The sequence below is a fragment of the Passer domesticus genome, chromosome W, assembly GCF_036417665.1.
Source record: "Passer domesticus isolate bPasDom1 chromosome W, bPasDom1.hap1, whole genome shotgun sequence".
In the NCBI taxonomy this organism is placed as follows: domain Eukaryota; kingdom Metazoa; phylum Chordata; class Aves; order Passeriformes; family Passeridae; genus Passer; species Passer domesticus.
In genome coordinates, this window is record NC_087511.1 from 42,028,289 (window position 1) to 42,045,801 (window position 17,513).

Here is a 17,513-nt window from a genome sequence, read left to right on the forward strand (position 1 = left end):
GGCATTTCCTGACCTTGCCATGCCTTGCATTCTCCATCCATGACTCTCAGGGCCTTCATACAGTCACAGTGTTCAGGAGCAGATGAGAGGCCACCCACGGGAGGTCAAGGTCAGCCAGATCCATCTGTCCTGGCAGCTTTTGTCTGGGAGCAATCCTTGCAGGTATTAAATTTTGGAAGTTCAGTCCAAATTTCAGCCATGGGCTGCTGGACGTGAATGACAGGTTTTTCCATAGGAAGGAAAGTACATAGATCAACTCTTTCCGGTGCAGATGAGAGGAGGTTCAGGGGGAGTCAAGACCAGCCACACCCATCTTCCTCGCAACTTTCATCAAGGAGCAATGTTGAGAGCTTTGTAACAAGCTAGCTCCGAGCTAAAGCTCACAGTGAGATTAATTTGACCAAGATAGAAAATGAGGGAGTTGCCATTCCAATTAAACTGTGTCCTTGGCCCACGGATGAAGTAATGCACCGAGCAGGTGGTGGAGAAAAATAGCCTGGGAAAAATGATGATAGTTATACCAAAAACAGCACGTAAATAGTTGATAGCTAGTTAGCCAATGGTGAGCTGGGATTTTGCACTATGCATGAGCTAATTAAAAGGTGTATAATAATCGGTGATTCGGGAATAAAGACGAGACTTGTCGATCATCATATGGTGAGCAAGTCTTCCTTCTCCATCAGAGCAATCCTTGGATGTACTGAATTTTGGATCCAAATTTTGGCCATAGTCTCCTGGTCGAGAATGACATTTCTTTTCTATAGGAAGGAAAGCACGTAGCCCCCATGTTTCAGGTGCAGATGTAGAGGCAGCCCAGGGGAGGTCAAGGTCAGCCAGACCCATACGTCCTAGTAGCTTGTGTCTGGGAGTAACCCTCTGATGCATTTAATTTTGGAGTTGCAATCCAAATTTTGGTCATGGGCTCCTGGAAAAGAATGACAGTTCTTTTCCAGAGGAAGGAAAGCCCATAAACCTACTGTTTCAGGTGTAGATGAGAGGAGGCCCAGGGGAGGTCAAAGGATCACAGGCCCTCCAGCCAACACCAAGGGATTCTTAGGGAGAACCTTCAATCCCCAGTCTGAACAAAATCGGAGCAAGACCTCTGGCAAGATAAAGGCATTCTTTACTTTACTTTAAAGGTGTTAACTGTTAACCTGCCTGTAAGGCCCATGAAAAGCTATGCATGATTGGGTTTAAAGGGACCTAAGGTGGGAACAGGAAAGGGTTAGAGTCCCTTCTAAGAGAAAGCTTAGAGTCCCTTCAAGGTGCTTCAAAATGCTAATTGCTTATAATGGGAAACAAAATCTCAAAAGAGGTATCACAGGTGTCACCCCTGGAATGTATCTTGAAACAATGGAAATAAATTGGGGGTGATCCCCTAACATAAGAAATACTAATAAAATATTGTAATCAGTGGTGGCCACTTTACATGCTGGAAGATCAAGAGAAGTAGCCTAAGGATGCAACCTTACAGTATATTACCATATTGCAATTAATGTTGTTTTGTAGAAGGGAGAATAAGTGGGATGAAGCTCCTTATGTTGACTTGTTTTTCACCATAAGAAATCATCCAGAATGTCAAAAGAAATGGGGGAGAACTCCCTTACTTGTAAAAAACTGGTCGAGTATTTTTATAGTTGGTGGTTTGTGACAGGACCTCTCACCCCTGACACAGCAGAAACTTATCTGCTTCCCCCCAAAATGGCTCAGCCAGGCCAGAATGGTTTGTCTTGTAGTGACTTATCTCACCTGAAAACACCCCTAGCCAGTGTCGTAGGTTAAGAAGGAAGTGAGTTTTTTGGGAGGTTGTGGTCAAACCAATCAGTGCTTGGATTTGAATATTGGCACCTGGTTTGGCCACTGAAGGTATGGACCGCCTCTGAGAACACAGGGGGTTAAAAGCAAGAACTCCCAGGAGAACTCTCTCTTGGTCCCGGTCCATGAAGGAGCTCAGAGCTCCCCTACCCAGCTGGGGCTGGGTGGGGGCGAAGCCATGTGGCCGGGTGAGGTAGGCCGGAGCCTTGGGCAGAGGAGGTGGGTGAAGGACTTGCAAGATGGAAGGGTGGAAGAGCCCTGAGAAGCATCGCCCCCCCCCCCCACCCCCCAGGAGATAGAGAGAGAGAGCCAGTGCCTGTGCTGCCTTGAAATTCGATTTCATGGACTGGCAGCATGGCCGGCCAGAAGTGGGGGATGCTGCAAGAGAAGGTGCCTGGCAGCTGTGGGAGTTCTGGGCAGACAGAGGCAAAGATTTTAACCCCTTTGTAGAATAATGGAAACCTTACAAATACTGATCTTCCTGAATCTGAATGAGGAGAGACATGAAGCATGACAAAATGGGCAAGTGTGAGGAAAGTTGATGCATGTGAGAGATGTCAGAAGAGGTGAGAAGAATCCTAGGTGGGAAGAGATGATGGAGTGGCCTTGAGCTGGACTCTTTCTTGTATGGCCATGGACAGACCCATGTTTTTCCTGTGACTCGGAGACTGTATTTAGGGGGAGGCAATGCCTTGGAGTTGAGTGAAGCAGTGGCGTGAACAGAGATGGCTGAGGAGGGTGTGGGATGCCCTCTGTCTCCGTGGAGAGGAAGATCTCTGTTCACGAGTCCCCTCAGCCCCAGGGGGTAAATTTGGGGGGGACTGGTGTCCCGAAGTTGAGAGACTGCTGCTTTTGGAACTGGGTGGAGCATCCTCAACGGGGAACCCTAAAAGCAGTCCTGGCCCATGTGCAGTGGTGAGAGCACTGGACATGGGGGGGAAGAAGTCACGAGGGCAGATGTTCTCTGGGCGGTGCCACGAGTGACACGGAAACACAAGAGGTTTCAATTGTGTTTCTGGGAGAAGCCTATGGTGCAAGGGGGGACTCCTCTCTCCCTGATGGATTTGAGGGTTGATTATTTGAGGGGTGATGATGGACTGAAAGTTGATTATCTGAGAGATGGTGACGGGGTGGACATCTATGATGTTATTTCATTCTGTGGAGAAAATGGAGGGGAGGAGGAGGAATGTTATTGGAGGGTTTTCATTCTTAATTCTGTGTCTGTTCCTTTTTTTAGATGTTGTAGTTAATAAAGTTTGTTTCCTTTATTCCTAAGTTGGAGCCTGCTTTGCTCTGTTCCTGATCACATCTCACAGAAGCCACTAGAGAAAGTGTATTTTCATGGGGGCACTGGCACTGTGCCAGAGTCAAACCATGACAGCCAGTGAGAGGAATTACAGATTTGTCTTTACAAACAAGCTGTGGGTCTGCTGGTAGATAAAACTAGCACTGAGAGATAGAAGAAACAATGGGAAGGATTCCACTGATTGATGAATGGAAAAAGATATTTGCTTTTACAAATAAACTGTAGGTTTGCTGATAAATGAAATTGGATATTGAAAGATGAAAGAAAAAATGGGAAAAAAACCCTAAATTCCATAAGAATTAAAAATTAAAAGGGAGAGTTATACATTAGAGGGAAATCTTAGGTGTTCTAGGAGGTCTGTACCTGTCAAGTAGCTCAGCCAATGGGGAAAGAGAGAAGGGAAATGAGGCCGGGAAATTAGGATAAAAAGGGAGGCTGCGTCCACCAAAAATTTGAAGGACGCCAGGGGAATGCCCCATGGCCTCTCCCTTTATTCAAATGAAGTAAAAGGACTCCTCTGTCTCCTTTTTGGACATAAACCTCTGATGTTTGTGGATTAATTTTCTTGACACAAGCAATAAACATCCTTCCCTGAATGCATGGGAAAGGATCAGCAAAAATTCGTGACTGACAGACACAACACTTTTACAAACTATAAAAGACCATGTGAAAAAATGCATGTTATATAATTGGCTCTTCACGAATATTAAAATTAATACTATATGTGTTATGTTGGAAAGTTATGCTGTATTCATCTCTATTTAAATAGTGTGGTAAATATAGTTTTTAGGCTATAGCATAATATTAAAATAGAAACTATGTGATGTAAGATACTTTTTGCAACTAGCTCAAGGAATGGATAAGATAATCAAGAAATTCTTCGCATAGAGATAACAGCAACAAGACATTAATATCCCAACAGAAGAATTATTGCTTCCTTATCGGGAAAACCCAGACTTTGTGGGGACCAAGACGATTGATTGACAAGATGAGGGGGGGAAGCTGACATTAAACAGAAGCACCTTTAATTTGAAAGGAATGTTTGAATCATGTATGAATATATAAATATGCAATAGGCTATTGCTTTTAAGGGTTAATCCTTTGTTAGCAAAACTTGCTTTTGTGGCAGAATGCAAAAGCACCCAGACATCCGTGATTCTTTGCTTTTTTCTTGTCTTTTATTGTCCTAACTTTGATTGTCCAATTTTTTATTGTTCTAATTTTTATTACTATTTTTATTACTATTAAACTTCTAAAATTTTAACACAAGTGAATGGCGTTTTTCACAAACCACTATAATTTTCATAAAATCAGAAATCTCTTACATACTTTCTGGGTATGTGGGGACTTCTCTTTGAGGTCGAGACATTGACATCAAGTTACTCTTCTAGAAGTAGAGTGAAAGGAGGCTTCTGCACACAACTATTATTCATTGGTAAATGACATTGTCTCCTAATCGATCCTATATCTTTGCTAGCTATAATATAGGTACTGTTAAGGATATAGTTAGTAATTCATGCAGATAAAGTATAGAATATATGAACAAAACCGACTGTACATAGGGAAAGGGGGGAGGAAGAATTTCATTCTCAGGATGACAAAACCACGGCAGACTGGCAAGGAGAGACCATGACGTTTACATACAAAGGAAACTTAGGCTGCACAGGAGATGGGCATTCATGAAGGCATGTGTCCAGTGACGCCCAAGAGATGATGGCCCGGATGAGATACCCATCTGAGATAACCGGAGCCATCAACACCTGCCATTGGAATACCAGATTCCGGGAATCGAGGAAACACATTGATCAATTCCTGGATGAAGGCTTTGTGCAGCCCAGACTGAAGAAAAGACCCAACTTGAATATGAAGAACTCTAAAAAGAGACAAAGGGACTCTGCCGCGGGCAAAGGGCAAAATAAAGAGTATAAGAACTGCTACCTCGGAGCAGCCGGTGTGGATGAGGGGGATTTGGTGCTCTAGAGGCCAGATCTACGTCCACCCAGACTATTTCCCGGGGGTGTTGCACTGTCCCTTTGATTGTCGGCTGTCGGGACTGTAATAGGGTCACGAATAAATTCATTTTTATTTTGTTAGAATTGGGCATATTTCATTTTTACCTATAATAGGTACCGTTATTATTGTGCACTGTCTTATGAACCTACACAAAAGTGTTTTTGCTTACCCTGTGTAGTGAGATGTCAGAACCCAGGACATCTCTCTGGATGCCCTGGATGGCTCAAAGCCCTGTCAGGGGCTCTGAGACCCTGGCAGGAAGCCAAATACACCTAGAAATTTGATCTCAATGCATGGAGCAAATTGCCAACCTTATATGAAGAATTACAGGTCACAAAAGTTTAAGTAGCATAGTAGTAGCAATCACAGGGTGAAGGGAAAAATTTTGGAGCACTATACAGGGGGGTTTTGAACCTTGTACAGGGGGGTTTGGGATTTGGATTCTGTACATGGGGGTCAGGGGTTCCAAGATGGAGGGATTTGGGCGTGCCCTGTCCTTCTTCTTCTCCCTGGCATCCATGTTCAGGATGATGTTGGCATTCACAGATTGGTTTAGAGTAGAAAGTCACTGTCTAACATAGATTATAGGTATTGGAACATAATTGTAAACATAGTGTTATAGATATGGGTAGTAATTCATGGGAATAAAAGGTGTATCAAAATATATAGGTATAAAATGAACTACTGGTGTACAAGGGGGGGGGGGAGATTCTTCCCCAGGATGGCAAAGCCAGATTCCGGGAATCGAGGAAATTATTGGCAATAATAGAAATTATTCTATTCCCAGACAAAGGCTTTGTGCAGCCCGAGCCAGAGAAAGAAACCAACTTGAATATGAAGAACTCAGAAAGAAACAAAGACACTCTGCCGTGGGCCAAATAAACCATATAAGAACTGCTGCCTCGGAGCAGCCGGTGTGGATGGAGAGCCATTGGTACTAGCAAGTCCAATCTCACGTTCACCCATAATCACCGACCAGGGGTGTTACGTTGGCCTATTTGATTGGTGGCCGTCGGGGCTGTATTACGGTCGCATAATAAATTTTATTTTTAATTTTTTTATTAAAATTGGCTATTTTTCATATTTCATTTATAACAATAGTATACATAGTTTTTAGTATAAAAGATAGCACCAGCCCAAGAGGCGGAGAGTATGCCTCAGACTGACCTGCAGAATAGACCTTGGCAGGCCAGACAGAAAATCTTTGCGATAAAGAAATAATAAACAACCTTGAAAACGTGAACCAAAGACTTCTCGACTCCTTCTTCGGCTGCTGGGTTGGGGAAAAGAGACTTTTAACAGAGACACACCAAGGGATCTTCCCAACCAGACCAGACCAGAGTGTGATAGAACACAGCGTGTTTTGTTCACTAAGGGATTAAAGTAAGATAACAGGAAACAGACTTCCAGCACTTGAGAAAACCCGGGACTAAAGTAAGATAACAAGAAACAGACTTCCAGCTCTTGGTAAAACACACATTGTCCAAAATATGCTTGCCTAACAACTTTTAAGTTTCAGAGAGATAAGCATTGGTACTAAATAAGGAATGGGTCGCCCAGAGGAAATCTGAGAAAAAAAAAAACAAAACTACCGGCCTTCATCTAGAGACCACCGGGAGGCAGGATATGACCACCTAGCAACAGAAGAACACATACGCAGAGTACAACTTAAAGGACACGTCGACAGGAAACTACACAGTATAAAAACCAACTGGAACTGACTGTGGCTGCGGCAGTTGGCGGAGCTAGACTCCCCCGCCACCCAGCGCTGATTTGCTTATGCCTTGCTTGCTGTAATCAATAAATTCTTATTTGATTATACCAATAAGGCGTGTCTCAATTTATCACAAGAGGAGATCCCGAGAGTGAGAAGCCTGTTAAAGTCTTATGTCTATTTTTCTTGTGTCTATTCAATACATAATTAATGTTGTAATAGGCCTGATTAGTCATTATTAAGAACTTGTGAGTGAGACTGGGTTTTGGGGTGCTGGCCGCCTCAATAAAGCTACTGCCTACTGCCAGTAAACCAGGCAAAGGCAGGGAATTGTCTAAGCTCCCCCCTCTCCATTCATAGCATGGCTGAAGTATACTTTGGCAATTTGTAAAGAAGGAAAAGGGAGTGTCCCCAAGTCAGGGGAATTCAGACAGGAAACCAAAACCTGGTTCTTCAAATCATCAAGTTCATGACCCTAAATAAAGATGAATAATTCCCCTGAAGGGGACAGGGGGAATCATCTTCACCTGAGCCCCTGGTTACATTATTGCTGAGGAATGAAAAGGTAAATTTTTAAATTGATACAGGAGCAACTTACTCAGTACTTAATATGTGCAGAGTGTGAAAAGTGCATATTATATGGCTCTACGCAGATATTTACTATATGTATTATGTTGTATTGATTAGTAGTGCTGTGTTAATATTTTAATAGTATGGTAAATGTAGTTTTGTAGTTACAATAGAAACTATGTATGTGGGATATTTTTTAAAAGAGAGGAATGAGGTACTCGCACTGAGATAGCAGCCAAAGTGAAATAAATGGGCAGGAGATCTTTCTCCTTTTTAATGCCTTTATTAAGAAGAATCAGCTCAGGTGGGGAGAAATCGACGGGTTGCGCCCACACCGCTGGTGCTCCCAGGAGTGGCACGGAGAAGGAGGATGATGCAGCTTTGTCCGCTGGTCTGCAGACAGAGCTGGGGATTCTGTCCTCACAGGAGAGTCGCAGATTCCTAGCTTGTTTAACACCCCGGGGTGTCTCTTTAATCAGTATCCTTTCAGGTTAGGGTGAGAAACAAAAAGGGTCTAAGCAGGTACGGGACTATGCTCCCATCCTTAGACATCACTTAAGTCACTTGTTGGCTCGTGATTTTAGGGGTTTTTCTTGTAAAAACTGTAAAACTGTAAAAATTCAGGGCGCAATGCATTTCTCATCTGCATACTGGCTCTGATGTCACTGCCTATTCTCTTTAACTTGGAGGGTCTGTCCTGGTGTCTTCTTGGCAAGCGGCCAGCATCGGGGAAACAATAGTTAATCACCGGCCATTAACGGGTAATTAAGAACCTTTTCTTTGGCAGCGAAACCAAAGAAGTCTGACTGGTCTGACTTGTTTTTAACTCTGAAACTCAAAAAAAATACAACTTTCTATTCATAACAAAAGGACACCTAAATCTTTCAGAGAAAAAGAATTTACTGCTCCCTTATCAGAAGAAAATAACTTCTTCCTGCCTCACTCAGCCCTAAAGACTCTGTCAGGATTAAGAGGAAAAGTTGACACTGACCAGACAGAATCCTTTGTTTGAATGGAATTTATGCATCATGTATGAAATGTATGAATATGCAACAGGCTATTGTTTTTAAGGGTTGATCCTCTGTTAATATGTGTCCTTTTTGGGCTTATTTTGCCCAGAAAAAGGTACTCGGACTGTCCGTAACTCTTTGTTTTTATTGTCTTGTATTGTCCTAATCCTAATTGTCCACATTTTTATTACTCTAATTTAATTACTATTTTTACAACCATTTTATTACTATTAAACTTTTAAAATTTTAAAAAACAAGTGATTGGCATTTTTTACACAGAGTAAAACTTAGCTTGGAACGTCCAAGTGTTGTGGGTGCCTGTTGGAGGTCAGGATTTTTCCTTTTTTTTTTTCCTTTTTCTTTCTCTCCGGGAATTTTGTCACATTTGATGCTAAGAGACAATAATGAGCGGTACTTAAGAGACAAAAGATGTAGTCAAGGGGGAGGAGTGCAGCTGGAGGCACTATCTTAGCTGGGGGGCTTTCTCTTGGGAAGGGCAGAGATACCATGAGATTTTGGCTGTGGGGTGAAGCGCTGGGCTCAGCTTCTTTTTCTTTTTTTCTTTCAGGGAATTTTGTCCCATTTGTTTCTAAGAGATGATAAAGGACCAATACTTGAGAGAGCAGAAGATATGGCTGGGGGCAGGAGGAGAGGGAAGGGGTGAAGCTGGCTGCACTTCTCTGATGGGTTTCTCTTGGGAAGGGCAGACATATCGTGAGATTTTAGCTGGGGGGTGAGGGGCTGGGCTCGGCTTTTCACTTTTTTTTCCTCTCCCTCTCTCTCTTTCACTCGGGATCGAAGGGGACCCAGGCTGCTGTTGCTGTGGGAAGAATTTGCCACCGTTGCAGAGTCCCATCTCCTACTGTCTTCTACTGTGAATGAGGCTCTGCTTGTACGAGCAGCCGTTACACTGGGACCTTTTAAAGACCCTACCTCACTGGAAAGGACCTTCACCATTGTGGAAAACATGTTACACTCTCCTGTAAAATTTTTAAAAGTTTAATAAAGGACAATAGGAGAAAAAGACAATATGTCGGGGTCGGCTGTTACTTGTCTCTGCCCCAACACGGGAAAAGGTGGTTCTGGGCAGGCCGTGCTTTGAAGAATGAGTCTGGACTCTTGAGTTTTCGGTCTTCGGTTGTTTTTATTATTTCTTATCTACAACGTTTTCTGTCTGCTCAGCCGAGGTCTGGTCAGCAAGGCAGCCAAAAGCACTCTCTCCCACCCACGGGGCAGTTGTCTCTTTTATAGTGAAAACTATGTATAAAATATTTACCTTCTATTTCCAATACTTTTCACCTTTGTTAACAAGTGCACCTTCACCATGAACCAATCCACACATGCCAACATCATCCTGAACATGGATGCCAAGGAGAAGAAAGAAGAAGGACAGGGCACGCCCAAATCCCTCCATCTTAGAACCCCTGACCCCCATGTACAGGATTCCAAACCCCCCTGTACAACACACAAAACCCCCCTGTACAGTGCATTAAGATCTGTTTCACCCAGTGAATATCATCCCCTCACCATTCAAACTTGAAATTCTCTCATCTCCTCATACAGAGGTGTCACTTCTTTAGAAGGATCAAAGTCAAGCCACCAGGCACTTTTGGCAACATTCCAGGACTTCCGAGCCCCCCCCAAGGGTTGTCTCGGTAGCTCTGGACAGCCGGAGTGATGTACTGAGTTCCCACAACAATAAAGCAAAGATGTTACGGCCAGGTGTGTCTTGGCACTCAGCCAAGAGCAGACGTTATTTTGGAAACACCCTTTATATACCATTTCTATTGCATCAGCCTGTTACATATTCATAAACAATTATGCATAGTACACTTTCCCCCAAATTAGTTTACATATTCCAAGAATTGTTTAGCATATCTCCTCCTCAGGTCTGCCTTTTTAGAGCATGCATATTCCTTGGTTGTGGTTTTAGTCCATTTTTATAATCACCTTCAGTTTTGGGCTCTGGCCCACACTGTCTTCAGACAGTGAGTGCTGATAGTTGGCATGTCTGTAGCAGGGTGTCCTCATCATATGTTTATTGGATGTTATCCCATCCAAGCAGGCATTTTAACACAAGTATACTTATATCAGCTATTTCACTACCATGTCTAAGCTTAGTTATGTTAAGGATACAGTTAGTAATTAATGCAGATAAAGTTGTATAAAATATATTAACCAAACCAACTGTACATAGGGGAAGGGAGAGGGAAGAATTTTCATCCTCAGGGTGACGAAATCTTGGCAGATGGACAGGGAGGCACCGCAACATTTACATACAAAGGAAACCTCGGATGCACAGGAGATGGACATTCACAAAGGCATATGTCCAGTGACGCCCAAGAGATGATGGCCTGGACGAGATACCCATCTGAGATAACCGGAGCCATCAACACCTGCCATCTGAATGCCAGATTCCGGGAATCGGGGAAGCGTATCAATCAACTCTTGGAAGAAGGCTTTGTGCAGCCTGAACCGAAGAAAGAAACCAACTTGAATATGAAGAACTCAAAAAAGAAACAAAGGGACTCTGCCGTGGGCAAATTAAAGAATATAAGAACTGCTGCCTCAGAGCAACCGGTGTGGACGAGGGGGATTTGGTGCTATAGAGGCCATATTCACGTTCACCCAGCTTACCTCCCGGGAGTATTATGCTGTCCTTTTGATTGTTGGCTGTTGGGACTGTATTACAGTTGCGAAATAAATTATTTTTATTTTTATTAGAATTGGGCATATTTCATTTTTACTTATAACAGTTATCAACAGAAATAAAAACTATCTTTATAACAAAGTTACTTTAACACCACACATATAGAATCCATTTTAATATTTGCAAAAAGCCAATATTATAATATGTATCTATAACAACCATCTACTCGGGTGCATCAGGGAAAAACCCAGGACCCCAAGCCCCCTCTCCCCTCCAAGGAAGCCTCTCTCAGCAGCGTTCAAGAACCTGGCTGACACTGCCCAGCCGCACTGTTTTGGGTTTTCTGCCACTGCTCTGGGTTTTTCACTACACTGTAACCCAGCACCCCCTGCCTGTTGGAACACCACATGGCTCCTGATATAGCTGCAGAGTTTCTGCTACATCTTGTTTGCTACCATGGGTGTGCCTGCCTCTGTCGCAGCATATGTCATAGCCTATGTCACAGTAGAGATGGCCACAATACGCAGAGTACCACCATACAATATCAGAAGGCTTCAACCCATACAGAGTAACACCATACCACTTCAGAAGGCTGCAAGCATCCACCCTTCTTGTTCTTTAGCCCAACCTTTTATTTTCCTCATTGTTCATGCATTGCACCTGTGTGCCTTCTGTTCCCTTTTGTGATTGGTCAGTACACCTCAGCACTCCATGTCTCATTGCTTTCAATACCGTTCACCTGCTTTTCACAGTTGTAGCCCATTAGGGATGAGGCTCGGCCACAGCCCCACTCCCAATTACGACAAACTGTCTACCTACAGGCCTCTGCCATTCCAGCTGCTGCTGAGATTCCCACTACATCCCCTTTCACCATCTGGAGGGGCACCAAGATTAGCTGCCCCTGTGAGGTTGTAAAGGAAGCCCTTTTTATCTCTCCCGCCAGTATGCCTGCTGTTACCCACATGAAGAGGCATCTGAGCTCCCGCCACAGCACCCCCTGCAGCTGAGGGGGAATCATCTCACCTGCCTGCTGGCTGTGACCATAAGTACACCAAAGGGGAAGGTGCTTGACAGCCAAGAAAAGGCTATTACTGGGTGTCTTGGTTTGAAAGACAGGTGTCTGCTAAGGAAGGTGAGAACCTTCCTTGGAATGGAGAATATGACCCCCTTTTCTCCGAATTATTATAACATTGAAATTAGGGGCTTTCAGGCAAAGATTTGCGAAAAGGAATAACAGTTCTTTACTAGTATGCTGCAGTTTGTCCCAGCAGGAAGGGAGTGTGGGATTACAGTGTAGCGAAAAACCTGGAGCTGTGGCAAAGAAGCAGTGGCACTGGGCAGGGGCAGCTTGGCTCCTGAACTGGGAGAGGCCCCCTCAGGGGGTAGTGCTTGAGGTCCTGGGCTTTCCCCTGAGGCACCCAAGTAGATGGCAAGTCCTTTCCAGTGAGGTAGGGTGTTAATGCAAAATGAACCCAGCAGGTACATGACAAAATGAAGATGAGAGGACAGAAAAGGGACTATGAAAGATACTTTTAGTCTGAATAATGTTTCAAGTAGCTTAGATTTTCAAAGCCATTTTAAAAGTTTTGTGCACTCAACTTGCTCCCAAATACACCACTATTTTTTTCTGATTTTTCTGCCTCATTAATTTTCTCTCTTAAATAGCAACAGAAAATGAGAAAATCAATCACCGGAGGGAGAGACTATGAAAGCAACGAGTTAACATATACTATCAAGTACAGAAAGTATTCTGTAAGTTTTCAAATATAAGTGTCATAAATACATATTATAATACTGGCTTTTCACAAATATTAAAATTGATTCTATATGTATAATGTTAAAATAAGTTTGCTATAAAGATGTCGTTTTTATTTCTGCTATTAACTAAAGTTAGGCATAGTAGTGAAATAGCTCATATAATTATGCTTGTAGTAATTGCACTGCCTGCTTGGCTGGTATAAACATCCAATGAACGTATGATGAAGATCCCTGCTACTATCAGCACCTACTGTCTGTATAAAGTATGGATCAAAGCCCAAGCTGGAGGTGATAATAAGAATGGACTAAAACCACAGCCAAGAAATGCGCATGCTATAAAAAGGTGGACCAGAGGAGGAGCCATGCTAAACAGTTCTTGGAACATGTAAACTAGTTTGGGGAAAAGTTTAAATATGAATAATTGTTTATGAATATGCAGTAGGCTGATGCAATAGAAAAGGTATGTCAAGGGTGTCTCCAAAATAGCAGGTGTGCTCTTGGCGGAATGCCAAGCACCCAGCCATTAAACTTTGATTTATTTTTGAATCCTATTGTCCTTTATTAAACTTTTAAATTTTACCAGGAGAGTGAACCTCGTTTTTCACAAGAGTAACACAGCAACTTTCATTTTTTCCTCCACTTAATCACATTTTGAAAATGTTTGAAAGAAAATGTCCAAAGTTCATGCCCAAGCTCCTCAAAGTTTTAAACACAGCATCTTACAGCTAGGAGAACACTGTTTATCTTTTTATTTGTAAACCAAAGTTTGAAATGCCTTACATTATACTTTAATTTTTATAAAGTAACATAATTCAAGAACCGAAAGAACAATGTGCCACTAAAAGTTAAGGACTATATTTTTAAAATCTTTACTTTAAAAAAGGTTCTATCTATAAGTATGATGAATTAAAGTTGTATTTTCAAGTCAACTACCTAAGCATTTAAATTCTTTAAAATTAAATGCAAAATTGGAAGTCCAGTCACAGATGAGGCCTACCTATGGCAGACACAACTGAACACTCACAAGTTAACTCAGTCTGACCCAGCCATAAATCCTGCAGATCCGAGTGATGCTGCTGATTAGATCAGTTTGATCTACTTAATATAAACTCTCTCTTTCTAAGAAAAATATTAACTAAAGCTTTCAGTTAAGCAATAAAACCTTTCTAATTAGCAACAGCAAAAAAGTTACATGCTTGCTCTGTTTCAGGCACTTTTAAGATCATAGTTTATTTGCTGCAGGTAAAAAGCTAGTATACAGATTAAGGGATCTCCTAAATTTCAACTCTCAAGTTATATACCACCTAGTATTCTTACTCTGAATATTAACCAAAAAAAGTTTCTAGACACCTGTAAGCCCCACCATAAATCTTCATTGTTATGCGGAAAAAAATACATAATTTGTTCAATGCATATTTGCACTGTGAAACAAATGGGAGCTAACAAGCAGTGGCAAAAAGACAATTAATTTTTTAAAAGACAAAGTCTTATATATATATATATATATATTTACAATAGTGTGCTAATCAGCATAATTTGATATAAAAAATAAATATAGCACAGCATCCCATTACAGAAATGTTAATAATCTGAGCTGCAGTCATTACTTGCTAACCATTTAAATGCAACACCTACTAGAACTAACTTTTTGTTTTTAAATTGTAAAATAAATTAAAATGTTTGAGACAAATAATTTGTGTACAAACAAACATAAAAACTGCAGTCAAGAATTGTGCTGGTCCCAAGCCTCTTCCGTAGAGAAGGGGAAAAGAAGACAAGGAAAAAAAAGTACAAATGATGATATGATGATGGAAAGTGGTCTCATTCTTTACAGTAATTCTCAAAGACAATGCAGAGACTTAGAATACCTGGATGGCAAACTATAGACACTGGAAACAAACAGCTTTTACACACATGCTCTTTATAGGAGGCCCTTTTTTTCCGTCAAATGGCTGATGGCAAATCAGGGGCACCATGTGTAAAACTTGCAAAATACTAAGATGGGGAAGTTGTTAATTTACAATTTGAACTATATATACAATATAATGGAATGCATCCCATCCCAAAATGGGTTTATGAAAAAACTAGACCTTTCAACACTAGCCTTATGACTCAGATATCATTTTAATGTAAACATAAGTTTGCAGGAGACTTTAATGAAAAGTAAAATTTATGGGTCATTTTACAGGAACTATTGAAAAAGCTGCTTAATGGCATTTTTGCTGTTATTTTTGTTAGATATAATTGAAACAACATCTGTATATAAAATGTTCTGACAGATGCTTCAACTTGAAGCTTTGGTGATTTTAAAAGGCCCTTCTTCAATCTGTTAGGAGTTGTACTGCAGAAGCACTGATGAATGCACACATCTGTGTCAGCTGAGACTAGTGATCCAATTGCATGCACATTTCCTTCTTGAGGTATTTTCCATGTTAAACCACTTCAATAACAGTAAGATGAAAAATACACTAAACTAAGTATTTCAGATAACTCAAAACTGAATAGGAATTAGAATGCCAATATGGCAGTAAAATTTTTTTCTGTTGTTTTTAAATGGGAAGGTCTCTTGTACCAGCAGAATCCTGTATACAGATAGAGAAGGAGGGAATTCACCACATCATTTCTATTAAACAAGAGTTGATTCATCATGTGAGAAGGTACAAATTACAGAAAACATGAATAGTCAATAAAAGAGAAACAACGGATTTACATGAGAGAAGAGAGAACACTTTGGTCTGAATGCAGTTATTTTGTGAAAGCTGCTACAACAGCCCATAGAACCTCATTCATGTTGGCTTTCATACATTCAACCTCAGGGTCTAAATCTAGAAGCTGCCGCACTCTCTTTGTGGCTAAATCATACTGCTCATCCAGAAGGGGGGCAAAAGCGTTCTCCAGAACATCTGAGGCATGGGCTAAATAAACAAGTGCTAGCAAGCGCTTCTCCATGCGGTGAGGGTTGTTCACCCATTTGTCAAGAACTGCTTCTTGAACCTTCTTAATGAGGCGCTGCTTGATATTGTTGTTGGTGAGAGGGTGTGTAGTCATGTCAAAAAGAAGGAAGTTTTGTTTTTCTGTGGTCAGTACACCTTTTTCCACTAGATTTTTTGCTAACCGTTCACGGACATTTCGCAATTGATAATGCAACTTCAATGGGTTCCATGTTTCACCTAAAAAAAAAAACAACAAGAAAAAAGCCAAGAGTCAGGCAAAGTTTAAACTGTATTATTACAGTGATTCTTTCCCCCACCCGTTGCAGAATGAGCTGTCAAATTAATATAGCTTAATTAGACTAAGATATTGTACCCATGTCAGTATTTAAAGTTTGGACAAAAAGCTACTAAGCCATGTATCCTGGGTTATAAGATACATGTGTGTTCTATTTCCCATCTGTTAGAGGTGGGGCAGTTATCATAATAACTGTTAATTGGGAAGTGTTCTTTATCTCTTCCACAACCAATCCTCCCTCTGGGAAGATACAGTCTGTTAATGGGCCATTGAGTCTCACTGTATGACTGATAAAAATTACATCAATCCATTGTGAGATGCTCTGCCCAGGGGGAGGAGCCAAGCATTCCTACCTGGATAGAATCTGAGATTTTGGAATACCAGAAGGAGCCTTTCCCTACTGGATTCCAAGAGGAGCAGCTGTCTTCTCCACTGGACTCCCAGAGGAAGACCGGGCCCATCTACACCACCTCTGTACCTTCAGAGGAAAACTACACCCTTCTACAGGATCACTGCTTCAACAGAACCACATCTGTCACTCCAGGAGGACTGCAGCCACCATTCAATCGGACTGCTACCAACACCCTGACTAACAGGGTGTCAGGTCATATTCTGACTCTGTCAGTAAGTTTGGCTTTTTTTTGTTTGTAATATTGCATTTTTATTTTTAATTTTCATAGTAAAGAAGTGTTATTCCTATTTTCCTATCTTTGCCTAAGAGCCCCTTAATTAAAAAACTATAATAATTCTGAGGGAGGGGGTTTACATTTTCCATTTCAAGGAAGTTTCCTGCCTTCCTTAGCAGACACCTGTCTTTTCAAACCAAGACACCATGTCTTGATTAGGGATATGATAAATAACCACTCTTGTACTGAAGGGAAAGAAAAAAACCCATAAATCCCTAAAACAAACCACCAAACAAAGCACAACACACAGCTATGAAGAAAGAGTTGAAAAAAAAGAGCATCTCCTCCAATCTTGTCTATTAGTCTGCTTCCAGTCTTTTATCAAATCAGAAGCTGGAAGAAGCATAATTGCCATTCTTTCTGCCACAGGGATAAGCAACAGCTGCACTATATGTCCTACTCACTTCTCTATTTCTTAATGTTTACATTGTTTTCTCCCTTTCTGCCCCCACTGGATAAAACAGTAACATGCACTGTGTGAGTGTAGGTGTGTGCATTACACACAGGCACATGTTGGACACAGGCTTTGATGTTTCAATAAAATTTTTCTCTAATTTTTTTTTTTTAAAGGCAGGAGAACTGGGTACTTCAATGTGTGTGCTTAGAGGAGAGAATTTTAAAAGCACAAAATCAGCATCCATAACTACTTAGAAAGCTAAGGTTGCCAGATGAAAAATTGTTTGCACCTGGTGGGTTAGTACAATGCTTATTCTTCAAAACCCACTGGCCTATGGAACTGCACAATGTTTATTCTGTAGGAAGA

General features: G+C 41.5%; 1 protein-coding gene across 1 annotated transcript in view; it reads right to left on the reverse strand.

Moving 5' to 3' along the window:
- Positions 1 to 6,175: 6,175 nt before the first annotated feature.
- Positions 6,176 to 17,513, reverse strand: part of LOC135288995 (Golgi phosphoprotein 3-like) — a 146,599-nt gene continuing 135,261 nt past the window's right edge. Inside the window, exon 4 of the mRNA XM_064402372.1 lies at positions 6,176 to 16,006. Within this exon, the coding sequence (XP_064258442.1) occupies positions 15,582 to 16,006 (425 nt within the window). The 3' untranslated portion in view covers positions 6,176 to 15,581. The remainder of the gene's footprint in view (positions 16,007 to 17,513) is intronic.